The 20266-nt window shown below is 56.9% G+C and overlaps 1 protein-coding gene across 1 annotated transcript; it reads left to right on the top strand.

Annotated features, from left to right (window-relative positions):
- Positions 1-842: 842 nt before the first annotated feature.
- wdr74 (WD repeat domain 74) lies at positions 843-16579 on the top strand. Its single transcript, XM_038787343.1, has 8 exons — positions 843-978; positions 1068-1165; positions 5374-5495; positions 9346-9409; positions 9550-9687; positions 11005-11106; positions 14799-14899; positions 16483-16579. Exons 1-8 carry the CDS (start codon positions 924-926, stop codon positions 16577-16579), a joined length of 777 nt encoding a protein of 258 aa, XP_038643271.1. The 5' UTR covers positions 843-923.
- The last annotated feature ends 3687 nt before the right edge of the window (positions 16580-20266 follow it).

The following is a 20266-nucleotide window of genomic DNA, read 5'->3' as shown; positions in this document are numbered from 1 at the left end:
TGGGTTTGAGTAGGGTGATCATGGCTCGGCACAACATTGAGGGCCGAAGGGCCTGTTCTGTGCTGTACTGTTCTATGTTCTATGTTCTAAACACCACGGTGGTATAGTAGTTAGCACGGAGGCCTCATAGCTCCAGGGTCCCAGGTTCGATTCCCGGCTTGGGTCACTGTCTGTGTAGAGCCGGCACATCCTCCCCCCCGTGTGTGCGTGGGTTTCCTCCGGGTGCTCCGGTTTCCTCCCACAGTCCAAAGGTGTATTGATTAGGTGGATTGAACGTTGTCCAAAAGGTTTGTTACGGCTGCCCTTTTGGAGGGTCGGTGCAGACACGATGGGCCGGATGGCCCCCTCCTCCTCTGTCATGTTTGGGTGGAGGTGATGCAAGGTGGGATTGAGGAGGGGGAGGGGAGGGGGGAGGGGGGGGGGGGGGTCAGACATCTGGAGGGAAGGGGGTTGTCCAATGTGGCCTGGTGGGCCCACAGGTTTCGGGGGGGGGGGGGGGGGTCAGACATCTTGAGGGAAGGGGGTTGTCCAATGTGGCCTGGTGGGCCCACAGGTTTCGGGGGGGGGGGTGGGGGGGGTCAGACATCTGGAGGGAAGGGGGTTGTCCAATGTGGCCTGGTGGGCCCACAGGTTTGGGGGGGGGGGGGAACCAAGAGGCGGGAGGGACGTTTTTGTCCGGACGCGAAGGGCTGATGGACCTGAAGGGAGTAGGAGGGGAGACGGACAAGGGAGCGGGGCGGAAGTGGAGAGAGAGAGGGGGCGGAAGTGGAGGGAGCGGAGAGAGACGGGAGCGGGGCGGAAGTGGAGAGAGCGAGAAGGGGGCGGAAGTGAAGGAAGGGGAGAGGGAGCTCGACCAGCAGGCGGAAGTGGTAGGGGTGCCGCCGGAAGTGAAGGGAGAGAGAAGGGCAGGCGGTACACACAAGATGGCGGCTCGGCGGTGCCACGTGTGGGTCGGAGCGGAGAGCGGCATCCTGAAGGGTGAGGAGCGGCGGCGCCATTCCCGCCTCAGCGCGGCCCGGGCCCGGGCCCGGATTCACCCCCTCTCATCCTCTCTCCTTCCCTTTCAGGCGTCGACCTCGTCGGGAAACGGGCCGTAAATCTCACCGAATTCAACCGGGGGCAAGAAATCAACCAGATCAACTGGAGAGGCGGCCGGGAAACTGAGGTTAAAATAGCAGCACTCCCTCAGTACTGACCCTCTGACAGTGCGGCACTCCCTCAGTACTGACCCTCTGACAGTGCGGCACTCCCTCAGTACTGACCCACTGACAGTGTGGCACTCCCTCAGTACTGACCCTCTGACAGTGCGGCACTCCCTCAGTACTGACCCTCTGACAGTGCAGCACTCCCTCAGTACTGAACCTCTGACAGTGCAGCACTCCCTCAGTACTGACCCTCTGACAGTGCAGCACTCCCTCAGTACTGACCCTCTGACAGTGCGGCACTCCCTCAGTACTGACCCTCTGACAGTGCAGCACTCCCTCAGTACTGACCCTCTGACAGTGCGGCACTCCCTCAGTACTGACCATCTGACAGTGCGGCACTCCCTCAGTACTGACCCTCTGACAGTGCGGCACTCCCTCAGTACTGACCCTCTGACAGTGCAGCACTCCCTCAGTACTGACCCTCTGACAGTGCGTCACTCCCTCAGTACTGACCCTCTGACAGTGCGGCACTCCCTCAGTACTGACCCTCTGACAGTGCGGCACTCCCTCAGTACTGACCCTCTGACAGTGCAGCACTCCCTCAGTACTGACCCTCTGACAGTGCAGCACTCCCTCAGTACAGACCCTCTGACAGTGCGGCACTCCCTCAGTACTGACCCACTGACAGTGTGGCACTCCCTCAGTACTGACCCTCTGACAGTGCGGCACTCCCTCAGTACTGACCCTCTGACAGTGCAGCACTCCCTCAGTACTGACCCTCTGACAGTGCGGCACTCCCTCAGTACTGACCATCTGACAGTGCGGCACTCCCTCAGTACTGACCCTCTGACAGTGCGGCACTCCCTCAGTACTGACCCTCTGACAGTGCAGCACTCCCTCAGTACTGACCCTCTGACAGTGCGTCACTCCCTCAGTACTGACCCTCTGACAGTGCGGCACTCCCTCAGTACTGACCCTCTGACAGTGCGGCACTCCCTCAGTACTGACCCTCTGACAGTGCAGCACTCCCTCAGTACTGACCCTCTGACAGTGCAGCACTCCCTCAGTACAGACCCTCTGACAGTGCGGCACTCCCTCAGTACTGACCCTCTGACAGTGCAGCACTCCCTCAGTACTGACCCTCTGACAGTGCGGCACTCCCTCAGTACTGACCCTCTGACAGTGCAGCACTCCCTCAGTACTGACCCTCTGACAGTGCAGCACTCCCTCAGTACTGACCTCTGACAGTGCAACACTCCCTCAGTACTGACCCTCTGACAGTGCGGCACTCCCTCAGTACTGACCCTCTGACAGTGCGGCACTCCCTCAGTACTGACCCTCTGACAGTGCGGCACTCCCTCAGTACTGACCCTCTGACAGTGCAGCACTCCCTCAGTACTGACCCTCTGACAGTGCGGCACTCCCACAGTACTGACCCTCTGACAGTGCGGCACTCCCTCAGTACTGACCCTCTGACAGTGCAGCACTCCCTCAGTACTGACCCTCTGACAGTGCAGCACTCCCTCAGTACTGACCCTCTGACAGTGCGGCAACCCCTCAGTACTGACCCTCTGACAGTGCGGCAACCCCTCAGTACTGACCCTCTGACAGTGCGGCACTCCCTCAGTACTGACCCTCTGACAGTGCAGCATTCCCTCAGTACTGACCCTCTGACAGTGCAGCACTCCCTCAGTACTGACCCTCTGACAGTGTGGCGCTCCCTCAGTACTGACCCTCTGACAGTACAGCGCTCCCTCAGTACTGACCCTCTGACAGTGCAGCACTCCCTCAGTACTGACCCTCTGACAGTGCAGCGCTCCCTCAGTACTGACCCTCTGACAGTGCAGCACTCCCTCAGTACTGACCCTCTGACTGTGCAGCACTCCCTCAGTACTGATCCTCTGACAGTGCGGCACTCCCTCAGTACTGACCCTCTGACAGTGCGGCACTCCCTCAGTACTGACCCTCTGACAGTGCAGCGCTCCCTCAGTACTGACCCTCTGACAGTGTGGCACCTTCTCAGTACTGACCCTCTGACAGTGCGGCACTCCCTCAGTACTGACCCTCTGACAGTGCAGCACTCCCTCAGTACTGACCCTCTGACAGTGCGGCACTCCCTCAGTACTGACCCTCTGACAGTGCGGCACTCCCTCAGTACTGACCCTCTGACAGTGCAGCACTCCCTCAGTACTGACCCTCTGACAGTGCGGCACTCCCTCAGTACTGACCCTCTGACAGTGCAGCACTCCCTCAGTACTGACCCTCTGACAGTGCAGCACTCCCTCAGTACTGACCCTCTGACAGAGCAGCACTCCCTCAGTACTGACCCTCTGACAGTGCAGCACTCCCTCAGTACTGACCCTCTGACAGTGCAGCACTCCCTCAGTACTGACCCTCTGACAGTGCAGCACTCCCTCAGTACTGACCCTCTGGCAGTGCAGCACTCCCTCAGTACTGACCCTCTGACAGTGCGGCATCCCTCAGTACTGACCCTCTGACAGTGCAGCCTCAGTACTGACCCTCTGACAGTGCAGCACTCCCTCAGTACTGACCCTCTGACAGTGCGGCACTCCCTCAGTACTGACCCTCTGACAGTGCAGCACTCCCTCAGTACTGACCCTCTGACAGTGCGGCACTCCCTCAGTACTGACCCTCTGACAGTGCGGCGCTCCCTCAGTACTGACCCTCTGACAGTGCAGCGCTCCCTCAGTACTGACCCTCTGACAGTGCGGCACTCCCTCAGTACAGACCCTCTGACAGTGCAGCACTCCCTCAGTACTGACCCTCTGACAGTGCAGCACTCCCTCAGTACTGACCCTCTGACAGTGCAGCACTCCCTCAGTACTGACCCTCTGACAGTGCAGCACTCCCTCAGTACTGACCCTCTGACAGTGCAGCTCTCCCTCAGTACTGACCCTCTGACAGTGAGGCACTCCCTCAGTACTGACCCTCTGACAGTGCAGCGCTCCCTCAGCACTGACCCTCTGACAGTGCAGCATTCCCTCAGTACCAACCCTCTGACAGTGCAGCGCTCCCTCAGTACTGACCCTCTGACAGTGTGGCACTCCCTCAGTACTGACCCTCTGACAGTGCAGCACTCCCTCAGTACTGACCCTCTGACAGTGCAGCGCTCCCTCAGTACTGACCCTCTGACAGTGCAGCGCTCCCTCACTACTGACCCTCTGACAGTGCAGCAATCCCTCAGTACTGACCCTCTGACAGTGCAGCACTCCCTCAGTACTGACCCTCTGACAGTGCAGCAATCCCTCAGTACTGACCCTCTGACAGTGCGGCACTCCCTCAGTACTGACCCTCTGACAGTGCAGCGCTCCCTCAGTACTGACCCTCTGACAGTGCAGCACTCCCTTAGTACTGACCCTCTGACAATGCAGCTCTCCCTCAGTACTGACCCTCTGACAGTGCAGCACTCCCTCAGTACTGACCCTCTGACAGTGCGGCACTCCCTCAGTACTGACCCTCTGACAGTGCAGCGCTCCCTCAGTACTGACCCTCGGACAGTGCAGCACTCCCTCAGTACTGACCCTCTGACAGTGCGGCACTCCCTCAGTACGGACCCTCTGACAGTGCGGCACTCCCTCAGTACGGACCCTCTGACAGTGCGGCACTCCCTCAGTACTGACCCTCTGACAGTGCGGCACTCCCTCAGTACTGACCCTCTGACAGTGCAGCACTCCCTCAGTACTGACCCTCTGACAGTGCGGCGCCCCCTCAGTACTGACCCTCTGACAGTGCGGCACTCCCTCAGTACTGACCCTCTGACAGTGAGGCACTCCCTCAGTACTGACCCTCTGACAGTGCGGCACTCCCTCAGTACTGACCCTCTGACAGTGCGGCACTCCCTCAGTACTGACCCTCTGACAGTGCAGCGCTCCCTCAGTACTGACCCTCTGACAGTGCGGCACTCCCTCAGTACTGACCCTCTGACAGTGCGGCACTCCCTCAGTACTGACCCTCTGACAGTGCAGCACTCCCTCAGTGCTGACCCTCTTGACAGTGCGGCCCTCCCTCAGTACTGACCCTCTGACAGTGCAGCGCTCCCTCAGTACTGACCCTCTGACAGTGCGGCACTCCCTCAGTACTGACCCTCTTGACAGTGCGGCCCTCCCTCAGTACTGACCCTCTTGACAGTGCGGCACTCCCTCAATGCTGACCCTCTGACAGTGCGGCATTCCCTCAGTACTGACTCTCGCTCTCCCTGCCTCCTCAGGTGCTGCTGGGCTGTGTGGACGGCACGGTGAAGGTGTTCAGCACCGAGAAGGAGAATGTCACAGAGTCCTGGGACTGTTCGGGTGGAGAGGGTCCGCTCCGAGGCCTGGCTGTTTACAACAGGTGAGTATGTGGGGAATCGGAGTCGGTCCCTCATGTCAGCTCCGCCGTTGGATATGATCACGGCTGATCTGAGTGGTCTCAACTCCACTTTCCTACCCTCTCCTCTCCCCCCACCAGGGGTCGGGGGACATCGCCTCAGCCTCCACCCTGTCAGAATCTGAAACCTTTCTTGTAAAATTCAACCGGAAACCCATCCGGCCCCGGCATCTTCCCCGACTGCATGTTCCTATCCCTTTGACCAGCTCCTCAAGCTCAACTGGCACCCCCAGACCCTCCACCCGTCCCTCCTCCACCCTCGGGAATCTCAGCCGGTCCAAAAAGTGCCCCACCCCCCCTCCTCCGCCGGAGGTTCGGACCGATATAGTCCCTCATAAAAGTCCCTGAAGACCCCATTAATGTCTACCCCCCTCCGCACCACATTTCCTCCCCGATCCTTAACTCCACCAATCTCCCTAGCCGCATCCCGCTTACGAAGCTGGTGTGCCAGCATCCTACTCGCCTTCTCCCCATACTTGTACACCGCACCCTGAGCCTTTCTCCATTGAGCCTCCGCCCTTCTGGTGGTCAACAAGTCGAACTCAGCCTGGCGGCTCGCCGCTCCCTCAGCAATCTCTCCTCCGGGGCCTCCGCGTACCTCCTGTCCACCCTCACCATCTCCCCCACCAATCTCTCCCTCTCTCTCTGCTCCCCTCTCTCCCTATGGGCCCGAATGGAGATCAACTCCCCCCGAACCACCGCCTTCAGCGCCTCCCAGACCGTCCCCACTCGGACCTCCCCATTATCGTTGGCCTCCAGGTACCTCTCGATACATCCTCGAACCTGCCCCCTCACCTCCTCGCCCACCAGCAGCCCCACCTCCAAGCGCCACAACGGGCGCTGGTCCCTCTCCTCCCCCAGCTCGAGGTCCACCCAATGCGGGGCATGGTCAGAAATGGCTATCGCTGAATACTCAGCGTCTACTACCCTCGCAATCAGCGCCCTACTCGTAATGAAAAAATCGATCCGGGAATAGACCTTATGCACATGGGAGAAGTATGAAAATTCCCTGGCCCTCGCGAACCTCCAAGGATCCAGCCCTCCCATCTGGTCCATAAACCCCCTCAGCACCTGAGCTGCCACAGGCCTCCTCCCCGTCCTGGAACTGGATCGATCCAGTGGCGGATCCAGCACCGTGTTGAAATCCCCCCCCCCACCCCATTATCAGGCCCCCCGCCTCCAAATCTGGAATCCAGCCCAACATGCACCGCATGAAACCCGCATCGTCCCAATTCAGGGCGTATACATTAACCAGCACCACCCGCTCCCCTTGCAGCTTGCCGCTCACCATCACATACCTCCCGCCGCTGTCTGCCACCACACTCGACGCCTCAAACCACACCCTCTTCCCCACCAGGATCGCCACCCCCCGGTTTTTTGCATCCAGCCCCGAATGAAACACTTGGCCCACCCACCCCTTCCTCAACCTAACCTGATCCGCCACCCTCAGGTGCGTTTCCTGAAGCATAGCCACGTCCGCCTTCAGCCCCCTCAGGTGCGCGAACACGCGGGACCGTTTGACCGGCCCATTTAGTCCCCTCACATTCCAGGTGATCAGCCGGATCAGAGGGCCACCTACTCACCCCCGCTCAGCCCGTTCCCCACAGCGACAGACCCCCATCTCAACCAGTGAAATAATAAAATAAAAATCCCAACATGATATGATAAAACACCCAAGTACACAGATAACAGTCCCGAAAAGCAGAAAAGAAAAAGCAGAACAGTAAAAAACATCGTCCAATAGAACCGATAAAGCGAAAGGACACCCAGGAGGACAAAGCCTCCGGGCTGTGTACAACGTTCCCCAGTCCTCAGTTCAAGTCCAGCTTCTCTGCCTGGACAAAAGTCCAGGCCTCCTCCGGGGAGTCAAAATAAAGTTGGCGGTCCTTGTAAGTGACTCACAGGCGTGCCGGCTGTAACAGGCCAAACTTGACCCCCTTCTTGTGGAACACTACCTTCGGCCGGTTAAACCCAGCCCTTCTCTTCACCACCTCCGCACTCCAGTCCTGGTAGATCCTGATCTCCGTATTCTCCCACTTGCTACTCCTCTCCCTCTTCGCCCAACGAAGCACACACTCACGGTCGACCAAGTGTTGAAATCGGACCAGCACCGCCCTGGGCGGCTCGTTCGGCCTGGGCTTCCGCAGCAGCACCCGATGGGCACCCTTCAGCTCCAGCGGTCCCCGGAACGACCCCGCGCCCATCAGTGAGTTCAGCATCAGGACCACGTAGGCCCCCAAATCCGAACCTTCCAGCCCCTCCAGGAGGCCCAAAATCCGCAGGTTCTTCCGGCGGGAGCGGTTCTCCATCTCTTCCATCCTTGCCAACCGTTTCTTGTGAAGCGTCTCGTGCGACTCCACCTTCACCGCCAGGCCCAGGAGTTCATCCTCGTTCTCCGAAGCCTTTTGCTGCAGCTCCCGAATCTCCGCCGTCTTGATTCGCCCCGAGCCTGTCCAGCGATTCCTTAAATGGCTCCAGGATCTCAGCTTTTAGTTCCTGGAAGGAGCGCAGCAGCAGCTCCTGCTGCTCCCTCGCCCACTGCTGCCACACTGCCGGTTCTCCGCCCGCCGCCATCTTTGTCCTTTCTGCCTCGCACCTTCTTCTGCTGTAAAGTCGATCTTCTGGTCGCTCCACTTTTAGTCCAGCCCATCCACCGGCCGCCAAGCACAGAGGCTGCGTTCCCACCCGGGGGAAAGTCGAATCAGCGCCGTTGCGGGCCCTTAAAAGAGCCCGGAAGTCCAAAAATAGCGGGAGCTACCGAACGTGCGGCTCAGCTCCGCATCGCCGCAGCCGGAAGTCAGAATCTGAAACCTTTCAATAAGATCTCCTCTCGTCCTTCTAAACTTCTAACCTACTCAACATTTAGGGGCAGCACGGTAGCATTGTGGTTAGCACAAATGCTTCACAGCTCCAGGGTCCCAGGTTCGATTCCGGCTTGGGTCACTGTCTGTGCGGAGTCTGCGCATCCTCCCCCGTGTCTGCGTGGGTTTCCTCCGGGTGCTCCGGTTTCCTCCCACCGTCCAAAGATGTGCAGGTTAGGTGGATTGGCCGTGATAAATTGTCCTTTAGTGTCCAAAATTGCCCTTAGTGTTAGGTGGGGTTATGGGGATAGGGTGCAGGTGTTGACCTTGGGTAGTGTGCTCTTTCCAAGAGCCGGTGCAGACTCGATGGGCCGAATGGCCTCCTTCTGCACTGTAAATTCTATGATTTCCCCATCAGACAAATCCCCTTCCTCCCGGGAATCGGCCCAGCGAACCTCCTCTGAACTGCCCCCGGGGCAAGAATATCCCCTCCTTAAATCAGGAACCGAAATCAGACACACTGCTCCCGGTGCGGCCTCACTCACCCCCTGTACAGTGTGAGAAAGTATTCCCGACTATTGCACCCTCACAATAAAGACCCACATTCCATTTGACTTCTTAATTATTTGCTGACCCTGTGCTTCATACAAGGGCACCCAGATCCCTCTGCACTTTCTGCGGTCCCTCTCTATTTAAAGAATATTCTGCTTCTTTATTCTCCCTGCCAAAGTGGACAGTCTATCATTTCCCCACCTTGTACTCCATCTGCCAATCTTGAATCACCTCACTGAACTCATCGATATCTCTGCGCAGGCACTTTGTATCCTCGCAGCTCACATTCCAGTTTCTCTTTGCGTCGTCAGAACAGGCGAAGGGAAGCAACTGGGGGGGGGGTGTTAAGGACCAGGATTCGGGAAGGTGTCGTACGAAGTGGGAGGTGGGTGCTGGCCCACCTCGGGAGTGCCGGTGTGTCTGTCTCGCACTAACGCCGCCTGTCTTTTCTCCTCCGACAGCTCTCTGGTCACCTGCACCGAATCCGGCCTTTTGAAAGTGTGGAAAGAGGACTCTGCAGATCATGTGAGGGGAATCCTGTCTTTGTCGGGTGTACCTGGGGGGGGAGGAGGGAGGGTGGGTACGAGCGGAGGTTGGTTTGATCGGCCCCCTGCTGTGTGTGTGTCCGGGTTGTGTGAGCCCTCTCGTTGCTGCTCTCCCGACAGGTAGAGGTGGGTCGTGGCGTGTGCCGGATGCGGCAGGATTCGGAGAGGCCGGAGCGAGTGGCAACCGGAGGGAAGGAGAACCCGCTGAAGGTGTGGGACCTGCAGCAGCTTAAGGAGCCTGTGTTCACTGCCAAAAATGTAAGTGGTAAATGGGCACACCACCCCCGCCCCCCCCCCCCCTCCCGTCCAATTGGGCGTTCTGCGCCTGTGCTGCACCTGAGCCCCTCCCACTCTGTCTTTCTCCCACCGTCCCCCAAAGTCCCCCCCCCCCCCACCAAAATCCGGTCTGTTTCCCGCTCTCTCTCTCTCTCTCTCTCCCCATCTTCCAGTGTCCCTCCCTCGTTCTCCCTCTGCCCCCTTTCCCCATGTCATTTCCCACCTTCCCTTCCTTCCCCTGGTCATTACCCCCTCCCCTTCCTTCCCCTGGTCATTACCCCCTCCCCTTCCTTCCCCTGGTCATTCCCCCCCCCCTCCCCTTCCTTCCCCTGGTCATCCACCCTCCCCTTCCTTCCCCATGTCGTTCCCTCCCCCCCCCCCCCCCCCGGTCATTCCCCCCTCCCCTTCCTTCCCCTGGTCATTCCCCCCCCCCCCTCCCTTCCTTCCCTGGTCATTCCCCCCCCCCTCCCCTTCCTTCCCTGGTCATTACCCCCTCCCCTTCCTTCCCCATGTCGTTCCCTCCCCCCCCCCCCCCCCGGTCATTCCCCCCTCCCCTTCCTTCCCCTGGTCATTCCCCCCCCCCTCCCCTTCCTTCCCCTGGTCATTCCCCCCCCTCCCCTTCCTTCCCCTGGTCATTTTCTCCCCCCCCCCCCCCCTCCTTCCCCTGGTCATTTCCCCCTCCCCCTCCTTCCCCTGGTCATTCTCCCCCCCCCCCCCCCCCCCCCTTCCTTCCCCTGGTCATTCCCCCCCCCCCCCCCTTCCTTCCCCTGGTCATTACCCCCCTCGCCCCCCGGTCATTCTCCCCCCCCCCCCCCCATCCCTTCCTTCCCCTGGTCATCCCCCATCCCTTCTTTCCCTGGCCATTTCCCTCCCTCCCTCCCCAGACACTTCCCAACCTTTCTATTTCTATTAGCCTCTTGCTTCTCTCGTGTATTTGTTTCTGCCGTGGTGCACACTCTCGCACCTTCAGCACCCACACCCTTGCCGCCCACACCCTCGCTCTGATTCTTTTTTGAATAGGTGTCTTGATTGAAATTGCCTTCAGCAAGCACCTTCCACACCACATGAGGGTTTTACTTCTTGATGCCACCTCTCCTTCTTTATGGCAACCCGTCAGTCGCTGTCTTTCCGTCCCCTTCTGCACGGAAAGTTCTTAATCTCACGGTCCCTGGTGGGCTGAAGCGAGCTGCTCCTTGTGTGTTTTCCACATTTGCAGCATTGTCGACGATTTCAGTCCCTTGTGGCAGGTCCTGCTTTGTGACCTTTCCACCTCTGAATGCCTGTGTTTTTTTTCCTCAGGTCCGCAATGATTGGCTGGATCTTCGGGTGCCGGTTTGGGTGAGAGACATGCAGTTTATTCCCGGCTCGGACAAGATAGTCACCTGTACTGGGCATTGCCAGGTGCGTCTGTAACAAGGTTTTACCATATCGGACCATGCTCCCGCACTGGGTAGACCTGCAGTTTTGTAAGGACAGCTTTCAGCGCCCACCATGGAGGCTGGAAGTTGGATTACTCGCGGACGAGGCGGTGTGTGAGAGGCTGAGGAAATGCATGCAGAATTACCTGCAGGTGAACGATACTGGAGAAGTCTCGGCAGCGGTGCTCTGGGAGACGCCGAAGGCAGTGGTGAGAGGGGAGCTGATTTCAATCCGGGCGTACAGGGACAGGACGGATAAGGCAGAGACGGACCGACTGATTAAGGAAATTCTACGGACGGACAGGAGTTACACGGAATCCCCTCGGCCACAGTTACTCAGGAAACTACAGAGGCTGCGGCCGAATTTGGGGTGCTGACTACAGGCAAGGCTGTAGAGCAGCTTAGAAAGGTGAAAGGCGCGATTTATGAGCATGGGGAGAAGGCCAGTAGAATGCTTGCGCAGCAACTGGGGAAGAGGGAAGCGGCTAGGGAAATAGAGAAGGTAGTGGATGGGGTAGGTAATCTAGTGGGTGATCCAGCAGGGCTGAACAAGGTCTTTAGGGACTTTTATAGGAAGCTGTACACTTCGGAACCACCCGGGGGACCGGGGAGGATGAGGCGATTCCTGGACGGACTGACCTTCCCAAGAGTGGGGAGGGGGTTGGTGGACGGACTGGGGGCCCTGGTCAGGATCAAAGAGGTATTGGGGGGCCTGAGGGTCATGCAGTCGGGTAAAGCCCCATGGCCGGATGGGTATCCGGTGGAGTTTTACAAAAACTTTGCCGGGATAGTGGGGCCGGTGCTGGTCAGGGTCTTTAACGAGGCAAGAGACAGAGGGAGTTTACCCCCGACGATGTCGCAGGCCACCATCTCGCTCATTCTGAAACGGGATAAGGACCCGGAGTCTGTGGGTCATACAGGCCGATCTCTTTGATCAACGTAGCCGCCAAGTTACTGGCCAAGATCTTGGCGACCAGAATTGAGGACTGTGTACCGGATGTAACTGTGGAGGACCAAACCGGGTTTGTAAAGGGGAAGCAGCTGATGGCCAACCTAAGAAGGCTGCTCAGGGCGGCACGGTGGCACAGTGGTTAGCATTGCTGCCTACGGCGCTGAGGACCCGGGTTCGAATCCCGGCCCTGGGTCACTGTCTGTGAGGAGTTTGCACATTCTCCCCGTGTCTGCGTGGGTTTCACCCCCACAACCCAAAGATGTGCAGGGTAGGTGGATTGGCCATGTTAAAATTGCCCCTTAATTGGAAAAAATGAATTGGATATTCTAAATTTATAAAAAAAAAGATTTTTTCAACGTGATTATGATGCCCCCGGAGAGTAGGGAGGTAGAGATAGTGGTAGCCATGGATGATGAAAAGGCTTTTGACCGGGTCGAGTGGGATTATCTGTGGGAGGTACTAGGACCGTTCGGGGCAGGGTTCATCGACTGGGCTAGGCTAGTATATCAGGCCCTGGAGGCGAGTGTAAGGATCAACAGGACGACATCGGACTACTTTAGACTGCACCATGGGACGAGACAGGGCTGCTCTCTCTCCCCACTGCTGTTTGCTCTGGCCATAGAGCCGCTGGCAATTGCACTGAGAGCCTCTAGGGGCTGGAAAGGGCTGGTCCAGGTGGGAGTGGAACATAGAGTCTCGTTATACACAGACGATCTGCTGTTATATGTATCGGACCCAATGGTGAGGATGGACGGTATTATAGCAACCCTGAGGGAATTTGGCCGGTTCTCCGGATACAAACTGAACATGGCTAAGAGCGAGTTGTTTGTAATTCAGGCGAGGGGGCAGGAGAGTTGGCTGAAGGGGTTGCCGTTCAGGCTAGTGGGGGAGAGTTTCCGATATTTGGGGATTCAGGTGGCATGGGACTGGGGCAGGTTACATAAGCTCAACCTGTCCCGACTGGTGGAACGAGTGAGGGAGGAGGTCCGGAGGTGGGATGCACTCCCACTGTCATTGGCGGGGAGGGTGCAGACTGTTAAGATGACGATTCTCCCGCGATTCTTATTTGTTTTTCAGTGTCTCCCCATCTTTATCCCGCGACCCTTCTTTAAGAGGCTGAATAAAATTATCCTGGGATTTGTATGGGCAGGGTGAAGAGGGTGATGCTTGAAAGGAACAGAGGCGTTGCCACACTTCAGCAACTATTACTGGGCGGCCAACATAGCGATGATAAGGAAGTGGATGGTGGGTGCGGGGTCAGTTTGGGAGCGGATGGAGGCTGCTTCGTGCAGGGGCACTAGCTTAGCAGCCCTGGTCACGGCGCCTCTTCCGCCGGCACGGTACTCCGCCAGCCTGATAGTGGTGGTGGCTCTTCGGATCTGGGGCCAGTGGAGGAGGCATGTAGGGGAGGTAAGAGCATCGGTGTGGACCCCAATCTGCGGCAACCACCGATTTGCCCCGGGGAACATGGACGAGGGGTATCAACAGTGGAGGAGGGCGGGGATTGTGAGGATGGGGGATCTGTTTCTGGAAGGGAGCTTTCCGAGCATGAGGGCGCTGGAGGAGAAGTTTGGGCTGGCGAGAGGGAACGGCTTTAGATACTTACAGGTGCGGGATTTCGTACGCAGACTGGTGCCGTCCTTCCCACGTCTCCCGCCGAAGGGGAGGCAGGACAGGGTAGTTTCTAGGGGAGAGGTGGGAGAGGGTAGAGTCTCCGACGTCTACAAGGAACTAACGGGAGCGGAGGATACGCAGACCGAGGACCTGAAGGTTAAGTGGGAGGAGGAGCTGGGGGGGGGGGGGGGGGAGAGAGAGAGAGAGAGCTGGAGGACGGTATCCAGTTTAAGGTTGTGCACCGGGCCCACATGACGGTGGCCCGGATGAGCAGATTCTTCGGGCTGGAGGACAAGTGTGCTGGATGTGCCGGAGGGCCGGCTAACCAGGTACACATGTTCTGGTCGTGCCCTAAACTCGGGGTATCGGCAGGGATTTGCGGATGTCATGTCCCGGGTGTTGAAAACTGGGATGGTAATGAGCCCGGAGGTGGCAATCTTTGGGGTTTCGGAGGACCCGGGAGTCCAGGAAGAGAGAGAGGCCGACGTTCTGGCCTTTGCTTCCCTGGTAGCCCGGCGACGAATACTGTTAGCATGGAGGGACTCAAAGCCCCCGAGGGCTGAGGTATGGCTATCGGACATGGTGAGCTTTCTTGGCCCAGAGAAAGTCAATTTCGCCTCGAGAAGTTCGCTACTCGGGTTCACCCGAAGGTGGCAGCCGTTTATTGACTTCTTCACAGAGGAGTAAGCGTTAGCGAGGGGGAGGGGGCATAGGTGGAGTAGAGTAGGGGGATATTGAGGCAGGTTCGTGCGTGAACAGAGCCGTGGTTTGCACTGTGTTTAATTGGTGCCTTGACTTCTTTTTTGTACTGTACAATGTCACTTTTTCTATATGCCTAAAATACCACAATAAAATTGTTTGTTTAAAAAAAAACCAAGGTTTTACCACTTTGCCCAGTGTAGGCGATTGCCCAGGGCGTTGGTGATGATCCCGAGGATGCTCACTCGGGTAATACTTGTCTTATTGAATTTGCACAGCGTTTAATACACAATTCACAGCGAGACTGTGGAGAATCCTATCACAGATCCGTCCCCACCAGTAATGTCCAGTGTGAAACAGTGACAGACCAGTACTGTACCCCAGTGTTACAAGTGTTCCTCTGCCCACAGGTGCGTGTCTATGACCCCAGCACTCCGCAGCGCAGGCCTGTTATGGAAATGACTTATGAAGAGTACCCGTTAACTGCCCTCTCCCTGACGTCTGATGCCAAGTGAGTGGAACTGGAACTTTACTCTGTATCTAACCCCGTGCTGTACCTGTCCTGGGAGTGTTTGATGGGGGACAGTGTAGAGGGAACTTTACTCTGTATCTAACCCCGTGCTGTACCTGTCCTGCGAGTGTTTGATGGGGACAGTGTAGAGAGAGCTTTACTCTGTATCTAACCCCGTGCTGTACCTGTCCTGGGAGTGTTTGATGGGGACAGTGTAGCGGGAGCTTTACTCTGTACCTAACCCCGTGCTGTACCTGTCCTGGGAGTGTTTGATGGGGACAGTGTAGAAGGAGCTTTACTCTGTATCTAACCCCGTGCTGTACCTGTCCTGGGAGCGTTTGATGGGGACAGTGTAGAGGGAGCTTTACTCTGTATCTAACCCCGTGCTGTACCTGTCCTGGGAGTGTTTGATGGGGGCAGTGTAGAGGGAGCTTTACTCTGTATCTAACCCCGTGCTGTACCTGTCCTGGGAGTGTTTGATGGGGACAGTGTAGAGGGAGTTTTACTCTGTATCTAACCCCGTGCTGTACCTGTCCTGGGAGTGTTTGATGGGGACAGTGTAGAGGGAGCTTTACTCTGTATATAACCCTGTGCTGTACCTGTCCTGGGAGTGTTTGATGGGGGACAGTGTAGAGGGAGCTTTACTCTGTATCTAACCCCGTGCTGTACCTGTCCTGGGAGTGTTTGATGGGGGACAGTGTAGAGGGAGCTTTACTCTGTATCTAACCCCGTGCTGTACCTGTCCTGGGAGTGTTTGATGGGGACAGTGTAGAGGCAGCTTTACTCTGTATCTAACCCCGTGCTGTACCTGTCCTGGGATTGTTTGATGGGGACAGTGTAGAGAGAGTTTTACTCTGTATCTAACCCCGTTCTGTACCTGTCCTGGGAATGTTTGATGGGGACAGTGTAGAGGGAGCTTTACTCTGTATCTAACCCCGTGCTGTACCTGTCCTGGGAGTGTTTGATGGGGACAGTGTAGAGGGAGCTTTACTCTGTATCTAACCCCGTGCTGTACCTGTCCTGGGAGTGTTTGATGGGGACAGTGTAGAGGGAGCTTTACTCTGTATCTAACCCCGTGCTGTACCTGTCCTGGGAGTGTTTGATGGGGACAGTGTAGAGGGAGCTTTACTCTGTATCTAACCCCGTGCTGTACCTGTCCTGGGAGTGTTTGATGGGGACAGTGTAGAGGGAGCTTTACTCTGTATCTAACCCCGTGCTGTACCTGTCCTGGGAGTGTTTGATGGGGACAGTGTAGAGGGAGCTTTACTCTGTATCTAACCCCGTGCTGTACCTGTCCTGGGAGTGTTTGATGGGGACAGTGTAGAGGGAGCTTTACTCTGTATCTAACCCCGTGCTGTCCCTGTCCTGGGAGTGTTTGATGGGGACAGTGTAGAGGGACACTGGGTGCCTTGTTGGCCTCCTGTTTCAGTGGCATCTTGAGACTGTGAGAGTTAGGAAGCAGATCTCTCTCTACTGGGATATCTGCTATTCAAAGTCTGCAGTCTCTTTCCTCCCTGTCCCTCTGAGCTGATCGCAGGACAGACACCCTGTCACTAACACTTGTCACCTTTCTCCTCCTGCAGTTCGGTGGTTGTGGGTAACACGCGTGGACAGATGGCTGTTCTCGATCTCCGGAAAGGTGAGGAACGGAACGAACATTTAATCCCTGAAGCCATTTGACCGGAACATAATTTTAATTCTTTATTAGTGTCACAAGTGGGCTTACATTATTGCTGCAATGAAGTTACTGTGAAAAGTCCCTAGTCGCCACATTCCGGCGCCTGTTCAGGGACACAGAGGGAGAATTCAGAATGTCCGATTCACCCAACAAGCACGTCTTTCGGGGACTTGTGGGAGGAAACCGGAGCACCCGGAGGAAACCCACGCAGACACGGGGGAGAACGTGCAGACTCCGCACAGACAGTGACCCAAGCCGGGAATCAAACCAGGACCCTGAAGCTGTGAAGCACCAGTGCTAACCACTGTGCTACTATGCCATTCAGCCTCTCTAGCCTGCTTCACCGTTAATCAGATCGATGCTAAACTGTATCTTCGACTCATCTTCCCACCTTGACTCGTAACACTCAATCCCTTTGCCCAACGTCGATCTGTCAATCTGACATCTCGATTAACCTCCAACCTCGCCAGCTTTTTCCATGGGGAGCTGTCCAGATTTCCCCCCCCCCTCTTTGTGCCAGGACTTGCTTCCCTGGACGAGAGTCCCTGGGCAGCCTGGCTCTCTCGGTTAAAGCTTCAGCCTTCAGCAACACACATTAACAAATCGGCTCGCAATGAATGTGGGAACCTGGGCTTTAAGAGAGGAACAGGCGAGGGGCAGCAGGGTAGCACGGTGGTTAGCATAAATGCTTCACAGCTCCAGGGTCCCAGGTTCGATTCCCGGCTGGGCCACTGTCTGTGTGGAGTCTACACGTCCTCCCCCTGTGTGCGTGGGTTTCCTCCGGGTGCTCCGGTCTCCTCCCACAGTCCAAAGATGTGCGGGTTAGGTGGATTGGCCGTGCTAAATTGCCCGTAGTGTCCTAATAAAAGTAAGGTTAAGGGGGGGGTTGTTGGGTTACGGGTATAGGGTGGATACATGGGTTTGAGTAAGGTGACCATGGCTCGGCACAACATTGAGGGCTGAAGGGCCTGTTCTGTGCTGTACTGTTCTATGTTCTTAAACTCCAGCCAGTGATATTAACCCTTTATAAAAGACGGGTTTCAGCCCCCGCAGAGGAGTGTTGTGTCCAAATCCGGGCCGCGTCATCTTTGAAAAGGGCACCGCATCGTAGAATCTTTCCAGGGCCGCAAAAGGCCATTCGGTCCATCGAGTCGACACTGGCTCTCTGGAAGAGCTTTCTACCTACTCCCGTTCGCCCTGCATTATCCCGGTAACCTTGCACATCCTCTCTTCTCGGATAGCAACCCGACTCCTCTTTTGAACACCTCCCTCGAACCTGCCTCCACCACCCTCTCAGGAGGTTTGTTCCAGATTACAACAGCCCTCTGGGTGAAAAGACTTTCCATCGCGTCGTCTTTTTGCCTATTATTTACAATCTGTGCCCTCTCGTTCTTGAGGCTCTCTTGAGAGGGCAGAGCTTTCTCGCTGTTGACCCTGTCCTCACCCCTCAGAGTCTTGAATACCTCCCATCAGGTCTCCCCTCGTTCTCCTTTGATAACTAAACCCAGCCTCTCCGATCTGCCTCCACAACCACGGCTCTTTATCCCCTGGGATCATCCCTGTCAATCTCTCCTGTAGTCCCTCCAATCTCTTCACATCCGTCCTCAAGACGTGACCGCTTTGGAGAGAGGCTGGGGAGGAGATTCAGCGGGAGTGGCACCGAGGTTGAGGGGTGTTTGGTTAACCTGGGAGAAGCTGGGACCTTCGAGCCGGAGAAGGTTAAGGAGATTTAACCGAGGAGTTCAAAATGGCATCGGGTGGGGTGGTGGGGGGGGGGGGGGGGGGTTACGGAGAGAGTAAATGAGGAAATCGTGTAACCAGAGGGGGACTCGGGTGAAATGTCCAAACCAGAGGCAGCGCCTTGCAAGGCAATTGGCTCGGATTTGCAATGCATTCCCTGATTGGATAAAGATAAAATCCTGTCTTGTTTGTCATCAGTCCCCTTCTTGAGGGTTGGCCGATCTTTCTCCGCTGGTTCCTATCCACCGCTGCCCTCGCCGCCCGTCCGGCAGAGAGACCAGTCCACGTTCTGGTATTCCCAATCCCAATCCGTGCCAACGTGCATGTTTCTCGAGTGGCTTTTTTTTTTTGGCCTCTTTTCCTTTTTTTTTGTTGTTGTTGGTTTCTTAAACCCTTGCCCGTCCAAAATATGCAAGCTTCTTTGATCGTCGCTGCCTCCCAGCAAGTTCCGGCGCCCACCCGTTTGTCCGCCGGGTTGCCCGTGACACACGTCTCGAGTCCTCGCCGCTCTTCTTTAGAACAGTACAGCACAGAACAGGCCCTTCGGCCCTCGATGTTGTGCCGAGCAATGATCACCCTACTCTAGCCCACGTATCCACCCTATACCCGTAACCCAACAACCCCCATTAACCTTATTTTTTAGGACACTAAGGGCAATTTAGCCTGGCCAATCCACCTAACCCGCACATCTTTGGACTGTGGGAGGAAACCGGAGCACCCGGAGGAAACCCACGCACACACGGGGAGGACGTGCAGACTCCGCACAGACAGTGACCCAGCCAGGAATCGAACCTGGGACCCTGGAGCTGTGAAGCATTGATGCTAACCACCATGCTACCGTGCTGCCCTTCTTGGCGGTCCCGCATTCCCGGGACACTTTATCGCCGGCCACACGGGTGGGCTTTCAGTCCGAGCGCGATACCGTGGCTAATCCACGCTCTTTTAAGCGCGATCGCAACGACGTGACCCTTGTTGAGTCCAGCCTGGATTTCTGCGGTTGACCCTCGGCGATGAGTCACCCCCCCCCCCATCCCACCCCAGATAGCAGATGGCATCGACCTGTTCAAGCCCAATCAGCATCTGCCCGTCTTTCCACCGCTCCCTGTCGCCGCTGACCGGGAGGCTGAATTTCTGGTTCGCTTGTCCGGCCCGACGCACCGGCTCCAGTAGCTCCTCCGCTCAGGCGGCGAGCAGAATGATCCCGTCGAAGGTTCAATAGCTGCCGCCCCGCCTTTTGTATCCATCAGTAGCCTCCCTCTCTCGTTGCCGTGGGGTGTTGAATAGGCCGAGGCAGCCGTAGATGTCGCCGGGGAACTGGGTAAATACTTGAAAGGAGAAAAGGGTGGCAGGTCGGGAAAACCAACTGGGTTGCCGCACGGAAGAGATTCTGTGGGCCGAATGGCCTCCTCCTGTGCATTTATGATTCTGTGCATAAGGCCACCCCTTAATCTTCTGGTCTCGGAATTTAACCACTTTATCCCCAGTATCGATTCAGTGCATCTCTCCGTCCTCCCCAAGGACCCAATATATCCTTTCTGAGGTGTGGTAGGGGAACCTATTGAATCGCTCACTCATAAGGTGAAATTTTGCCCCCCCCCCCCCCATATTTTCCCGTGTTGGTAGGTTCCACCTCATCAGTGCCGCATTGTGTGAGGGAGAGGGCAATGCCTCGAGGGGAGCATCGAACTCCGTCGCCTCAGGCCCGCCGACTGTAGTTCCTGGGAAACACTATTGTGAGTAACTCATCTCCTGATCCCCCAACTCCGAAAGCCTGTCCACCATCTACAAGGCACAAGTCAGGAGTGTGAGGGACTCTCCACTCGCCTGGGTGAGCGCGGCTCCCAACGACACTCGAGAAGCTCGACACCATCCAGGGCAAACCCGCTCGATCGACACGCTAACCGCAAACATTCACTCCCTCCACCCCCCCCCCCCCCCCCCGACGCACA

The sequence above is a fragment of the Scyliorhinus canicula genome, chromosome 31, assembly GCF_902713615.1.
Source record: "Scyliorhinus canicula chromosome 31, sScyCan1.1, whole genome shotgun sequence".
Classification (NCBI taxonomy): Eukaryota; Metazoa; Chordata; class Chondrichthyes; order Carcharhiniformes; family Scyliorhinidae; genus Scyliorhinus; species Scyliorhinus canicula.
The sequence above is the reverse complement of the archived record's forward strand: the minus strand, read 5'-3'. Positions and strand labels throughout refer to the sequence as shown.